Raw genomic sequence first — 7,589 nt, forward strand, 5'->3', positions numbered from 1 at the left:
TTAACTCAACTCTCTTTGTCATCTTTTAGAGTGTTCAGATGAATGACGAGGTCTTCAGCCGGTCATAAATGCCGCTCAAAGAGAGAAAGTGGGCTTAATGTGTCCACCAAAAACACTGCAAAATGTATAACTGGGTAAGGTACGCAGGAAGGTGGGGGAGAGGGGGTGGGAGAGGAAGAGAGCCACACTGACATKACATTGTTTGGAGGCCTGTGGGAGAGTGAGAATAGGTGGGGTGATCTCACTTTACTGGTCTGACTGGTAGGTCTGGTGGGGGCGTTTTCTTCAGAGACAGATGACGGGTGCGGTGAGAGACACCGAAACAGATAGAGGCGACAGAGAGGTACTAAAGAGAGGGAGAGAGGGAGGAATAGAGGATTGGTTCTAACAAACCAGTGTTGTTGCTTCCTGTGGAGGAGCTGACCATCTTTTATCATAACAGCAAATCTGACCTTCATCACTAAGAGAACCATTTGGATCCTCTGACCTTCGGTGACCTACGGTGATTTAGCCGTGTGTGTATGCATGTATGTGTGGATTGGGATGACACTGACAGCTCTCGCTTCTCTGAGAACCAACATTAACTAGTTGCTAAGCTCGAAGGAACTGAGAGAGATGGCGGAGGTCCCCAAGATTGAACTTTTCATCAAGGTAAAAGTTAGAATCCTAACCTGCCTCCAATGGAGACTGTATTACTGTGTTTTGAACTTTAGTCCTGTTTTATAACAACAGGGGTACATTATAGTTCCACCATCTTGGAATGGGAGACAGCATACAGCAAGGACTTAGACTTTCAGGATATAGATGAACGTTGACCCATTTTGCATGCCCCACCCTATCATGAGAAAAAGATAAACGGTTTAGTTTGATATCATTGGAAAGCTTAAAAACAGGGTTGTCAAACTATTTTATCATATATTTGTAAAAATAAATTATACTTTTTAAAACTTTAACATCAATGATCTAAAAATGTGTAAACTTTTTTCATGTTCATTTACAGTACCAGTCTAAAGTTTGGACACACCTACTAATTCAAGGGTTTTTCTTTATTTKGCTATTTTCTACATTGTACAACAATAGTGAAGACATCACAACTATGAAATAACACATATGGAATCACATAGTAACCAAAAAAGTGTTAATCAAATCAAAATKTAKTTTATATTTGAGATTCTTCARAGTTGCCACCCTTTTCCTTGATGACAGCTTTGCACACTCTTGGCATTCTCTCAACCAGCTTCACGAGGTAGTCACCTGGAATGCATTTCAATTAACAGGTAAGCCTTGTTAAAAGTTATTTTGTGGAATTTCTTTCCTTCTTAATGTGTTTGAGCCAATCAGTTGTGTTGTGACAAGGTAGGGGTGGGTATGCAGAAGATAGCCCTATTTGGTAAAAGACCAAGTCCATATTATGGCAAGAACAGTTCAAATAAGCAAAGAGAAACGACAGTTCATCATTACTTTAAGACATGAAGGTCAGTCAATGCGGACATTTAATTGCAATCGCATCATCAAGCGCTATGATGAAACTGGCTCCAATGAGGGCTGCCACAGGAAAGGAAGACCCAGAGTTACCTCTGCTGCAGTGGATAAGTTCATTAGAGTTAACTGCACCTCAGATTGCAGCCCACAAAAATGCTTCACTGTGTTCAAATAACAGACACATCTCAACATTAACTGTTCAGAGGAGACTGCGTGAATCAGGCCTTCATGGTCGAATTGCTGCAAAGAACCATTACTAAAGRACACCAATAAGAAGAAGAGACTTGCTTGGGCCAAGAAACACGAGCAATGGATATTAGACCGGTGGAAATCTGTCCTTTGGTCTCATGAGTCCAAATTGGAGAATTTTAGTTCCAACCGCCGTGTCTTTGTGAGATGGAGAGTAGGTGAACGGATGATCTCTGCATGTGTGGTTCCCACTGTGAAGCATGGAGAAGGAGGTGTGATGGTGTGGGGGTGTGTTGCTGGTGACACGGTCAGTGATTTATTTAGAATTCAAGTCACACTTAACCAGCATGGCTACCATAGCACTCTGCAGCGATACGCCATCATATCTGGTTTGTGCTTAGTGGGATTAGCATTTGTTTTTCAACAGGACAATRACCCRAAACACACCTCCAGGCTGTGTAAGGGCTATTTGACCATGGAGAGTGATGGAGTGCTGCATCAGATGACATAGCCTCCACAATCCCCCRACCTCAACCCAATTGAGATGGAATATGTGGGAACTCCTCCAAGACTGTTGGAAAAGCATTCCTCATGAAGCTGGTTGAGAGAATGCCAAGAGTGTGCAAAGCTGTCATCAAGGCAAAGGGTGGCTACTTTGAAGAATTTAAAATATGAAATACATTTAGATTTGTTTAACACTTTTTTGTTTACTACATGATTCCATGTGTGTTATTTCAAAGTTTCGATGTCTTCACTATTATTCTACAATGTAGAAAATAGTAAAATAAAGAAAAACCCTTGAATGACTAGGTGTGTCCAAACTTTTGACTGGTACTGTATGTATGGAAGGTTCAAATCAAAAGGGTGCAGTCAGAAAGTGATTAAAATGATATGGAATGACCCTGAAGCAATGTAACCTCTTCATAAAAGCTTGTTGTTTACATAAATCCTGTACAGTTACAGCGTATAGGTGTGTTTTCTGTTTGAAGCCAGGTCAGGTGAACAGAAACTGAAAAAGAGGATTGTCCAGTTTGGAGGCTTTCTGCTTGTCTTTATCCCCTGCTGCTGAAAATGCCTTCACTTCCTCACAGTCCAATGACTCAATTATCTTGATTCGCAAAGTGTTGTAAAAAGTGCTATATAAATAAAACGGTGACACTTTACATTAGTGTCCTTACTACAGCGGAATAACGTAAGGAAGTATAGTGTAACAAGTACAGCATTAAATCTGTCTTTGTTACACTGTACTTACAATATGAAAAAGTCCTTCTCGAATACCCCTCCACCCGTCAGGCCAGTGATGATGGGGAGAGCGTGGGGAACTGTCCCTTCTGTCAGCGACTCTTTATGATCCTCTGGCTGAAGGGGGCCAACTTCACTCTCACCACAGTGGACATGAAGAGGTACGTATGTGGCTATTCACCCTCACACATATACACTCTCCACAATACACCTAAAGCAACCGTTCCCTACATCCAAGCCACGCCTGAATCGAAGTGCTTGTCCAAACATGCCCATGCATCCTCCAAAGTCATTTGCCACTACTTATGAACTGCTAATGATGACAGAACGACTAGAGGATTGTGTGTAATAGATGAAGTGTGCAGTTGAGTGACTTTCTCCCTCATGTGTTTCATCTGGTCCTCTGGTTGTCAGGGCTCCAGAGGTGCTGAAGGACCTGGCCCCAGGTTCTCAGCCCCCGTTCCTCATCTTCGGGGAGGAGGTGCGCACTGACACCAACAAGATCGAGGAGTTTCTAGAGGAGGCCCTGGCTCCTCCACCGTGAGTGTGTGATGAACATAAACAGGCATAAATGCACGGAAACACGCACACACACACACACACACACACACAGACACACAGACACAGACACACACACGGCAAATGAGACAGGTAATGAATAAATACATGTTTATTCCAGGTGAATTAACCTCTTTGCAGTCAAATGTATCCTCCACTGGTTTCACTGATCCAGAAAGCTGAGAGCTAATGGCAATGCCTTTCCAGGTACCCCAAGCTCTGTTGTCGCTACAAGGAGTCCAACGGTGCTGGAGATGACATCTTCCACAAGTTCTCTGCATACATCAAGAACCCTAACCCTGGCCTCAATGATAGTAAGAGTCCCTCCTTGTTTAGAAATCGCTGAGTCATTGAAACAGTATGTCCTGTATTAAAATGAGCCTCGTTCCAGCTTGTGATGAGGCTTTGCTCTTTTTCAGTGCTGGAGAAGAAGTTTCTGAAGAGCCTGATGAAGTTGGATCAGTACCTGCTGACGCCACTCCCACATGAGCTGGACCAGAACCCAGACGCCCGCCAGTACTCACGGCACTATCTGGATGGGAACTCCCTCAGTCTAGCTGACTGCAACCTGCTTCCCAAGCTCAACATAGTCAAGGTTATCAGATCAAGCATTCCAGGAACTCATAGACCACATCGCCTTTGCCTATGTCATCTATTGTCCTTTCATTTATTCTGTTCCTCTCTTTTGGAACCATCTCAATCTCTATCAGGAAATGCAAAGGTTTATTCACGGTATTTATAGGTGTACTCAGGGGTGTCGCTATGGTAACATGGCACTGTAATGATCAAATACGGACAGTATGGGTAGTCTTGAAGATCAAACAATGGTTCAAACAATGGGAATATATACAGTGCATGGCCTTTTATTGGTCTGTATGACTACAAGTACCACTGGCACCACTGTGCTAATAGTAAACAGATGAAACATTGCTCAGTGTGGTTCAGTGTGTGTCCTCCCTCTTGCTCCCCACAGGTGGTGTGTAAGAAGTACCGTGACTTTGAGATCCCTGTGGCTCTAACTGGTCTGACCCGCTACCTGACCAAGGCCAACCAGCAGGACGAGTTCCGATATACCTGTCCCAAGGACTCCGAGATCCTACTGGCCTACCACTCAGTGGCCAAATACCTMAACAAGTAGATCGGCAGAGAAGGAGGGGGAAAGAGGGGTGCAAGGAGTGAGAATACAGAGAAGGGTGGGGGTGGGAGGGCAGACAGGGTAAAAGAGGAGCTGAAAAAGATATGTTTAGAAAAGAGAAGAAATGTTAAAAATAAAATAAAATAAAAAGGGAAAAGAGGGCTATGAAGAGAACAATACGCCTGCTGCCCGTGCTGCAGAACGAGGCCTGTCTGTCTTCTTTCAATAACATATTGATGTATAACGCAGTGCGTGCAGGGTGAAAGTCTACTTATACTGTACATGTACTATTACAATGTGTAATATATCAATAATATATGCCTTTTCGCCGAAGCGTTTATCCAAAGCGACTTACAGTCTTGCGTGCATCATTTCTTTTTATATGGGTGGTCCCAGGACTCCCTATGGTGTTGCAAGCACCATGCTCTACCAACTGAGCTAGGGAGGACCATGTGCGTACAATACAATTGTGTGCTGCCTGTTTAGTTTATGTAGATATTTGCATTCTCTGAGTTATGGTCAACAGTTCAAATGTTATGTTTAATAACCTTTCAATGTATTTTATGCTCGCTTTAAAAACCTAGCAATGTGCATACTTTGTCTGGCAATTGTAATGATCTGTATTTTCTACCCGTGAGAGACAAAGAGACGGCACTATGTCACATGCCACGTCAACAAAGATAAATGTGGTGCAGTTATGTGTGGGTTGATAGGTTTTGCATTTATTGAAATGTTCTACGTTGAAATTACTGTCACCTCTCGTAGGCCCAGAGCAATATTAGTCTGAGTAAACATCATTTTAATTGGTTTATTTAAAAGTGTTTGGATTGCCAGAGGGAAACAGTACAAATCTAATAAAGTTCACGAAACTGCCTCATTTCATGAAAATTATTGATCAAATGGATGCCTTTTAATTGCTGTGGGGGTAATCATAACATGTGAATGATCATTCTAATTCTATGGGTGGAATGCACCATTACATCACAAATACATTGTTTTGTTTTTGTTGTTGATATTGGTTTTGGTTCAAACAGAATATAAGTCCATAGATATATTATATATGATACAGTCAGTCAGTTCACTGGCAGAAACACTGAATGTATCTCTTGTCTTTGATAAGAGAATCAATTCTATCAAGGAAGGAGATTCCAGAGAGAGGAGAAACAGATGGAGAGGGTTAAGAAGGAAAAACATAGATTGCCAATACCAAACCAGTCAGCGATAAAGACGGAGATGAGGAAAAACTGAGAGAGAAACAAAAGAAGGAAAGACAAATGGACATTGATCGGCTGAGAAGACAGAGGGAGCATGAAAAAGCAATGGAAAGGACGAGAGAGAGTAGGCCTACAAGGCGAAAGGAAAAGGTTCAACAGAGGAACGTAGCTAAACAGCGAATTGATGAAGACAAAGGAGCGATCGAGAAAGCGAGGCAAAACGAGAAACAGATTGAAAGACAGAGAGCACTGCCGGTGCGAAAATGGCAAGAGCAGCGCATTAAGGCAAGACAAGCAAAGGTAGAAAAAGGTACAGCATATGAGCAAGAGAAGAAAGAAAGGAGGAAACAAATAGAGCCAGAAACAGGTGGATAGAGAGGAAGAAGAAAGACCGGCAGAGAATGAAAGACAGGAGAGTAAAGAAATGGAGAGAGAGACAAAAGAGGAGATGAGGACCAAAGCGACTGTGGAGGAAGATGACGRTGGAAGCATCATTGAAGAAAAGAACAAGGAAGATAAAAGTATCAGTAGGAGAATCTTCAACTGGGGAAATACTAAGGTCAAAGAGAGACACCGACGACAAATCGAGAGGACCATTCAGAGGGAGAAGGAGGAAGGCGGTCATTTACACAGCATGGGTAGGAAGCYATGCTAGACAACAAATATTTTATCTCAAGCCTAACTGACCATTAGGCTACCGTCAGTATTTTCTCACTAGTTATCTCTTATCTCTTCTACTTTACAGATTCTATAMGTTTATTTTTCAAATTCTGTTTGGGAAAGCAGCCTGAAAATATTCTTGCTAATAAGAGCCACGTTACAATTCCCACTAAGTGGGTTGTAAGTCGCTCTGGATAAGAGCGTCTGCTAAATGACTTAAATGTAAATGTAAATGTTAACCCTATTGGCGCAATGCGTTGGGTGTTAGCCTTCACGCCAGTGACTCGGGTTTGCTTCCCTACCCCGCCATTCGCTACACTGGTGCCAGAAGTGAGATGGCGGCCGTGAGGCCATTGGAATGCACATCTGGACGTGTCAGGCTGCTGATGTGTTCGAAGGGGGGGTAAGTGCCTTCCTTTTCGGAGGGGGCAGTGTAGCGATCCTCACTAATATGAGTCAAGTTCCTATTCCCACCAGGGACACTGTAAYGAAAGTCATCGGGAGAAGGAGAGGAGGACCAAAGTGCAGCGTGGTACGTATCCATAACTTTTAATCAAGATGAATACACAAACAAAAACAACAAAACGACCAACGAACAGTTCTGACAGGTGCAACAAACACTAACCAGAAAATAACCACCCACAAACAAAAGTGGGAAAACAGGCTACCTAAGTATGGCTCTCAATCAGAGACAACGATAGACAGCTGCCTCTGATTGAGAACCATACCAGGCCAAACACATAGAAATAGAAAACCTAGACMTACAACATAGAATACCCACCCACATCACACCCTGACCAAACTAAAAATAGAAACATACAAAGCAATCTACGGTCAGGGCGTGACAGACACACTCTTTTCACGCCACTTCGATACAAAGTCATTTTCATAGAAGGTTATGAGAGCTAACTCTTTTCCTAACCTTAATTATCCTAACCTGCTGCGTAAGTTCTCCTAACCTGTTATGATAAAGTCACTTCGGTATTGAAGTGGTGTGAAAAGAGTGTTTCCCATTCCTACCAAGTGGGGTAGCCCTATTGGCACGATGCGTAGGCTGTTTGCCTAGCACGCCAGCGACCTGGGTTCGCTTCTCTGTCCACTATTGACAG

General features: G+C 42.9%; 1 protein-coding gene across 1 annotated transcript; it reads left to right on the plus strand.

Annotated features, from left to right (window-relative positions):
• Nucleotides 1–329: 329 nt before the first annotated feature.
• Nucleotides 330–4,952, plus strand: LOC111963959 (chloride intracellular channel protein 4). Its single transcript, XM_023987572.2, has 6 exons — nucleotides 330–651; nucleotides 2,965–3,074; nucleotides 3,328–3,453; nucleotides 3,679–3,785; nucleotides 3,891–4,066; nucleotides 4,445–4,952. Exons 1-6 carry the CDS (start codon nucleotides 616–618, stop codon nucleotides 4,607–4,609), a joined length of 720 nt encoding a protein of 239 aa, XP_023843340.1. The 5' UTR covers nucleotides 330–615; the 3' UTR covers nucleotides 4,610–4,952.
• The last annotated feature ends 2,637 nt before the right edge of the window (nucleotides 4,953–7,589 follow it).

This window comes from Salvelinus sp. IW2-2015, linkage group LG5 (genome assembly GCF_002910315.2).
Source record: "Salvelinus sp. IW2-2015 linkage group LG5, ASM291031v2, whole genome shotgun sequence".
In the NCBI taxonomy this organism is placed as follows: Eukaryota; Metazoa; Chordata; class Actinopteri; order Salmoniformes; family Salmonidae; genus Salvelinus; species Salvelinus sp. IW2-2015.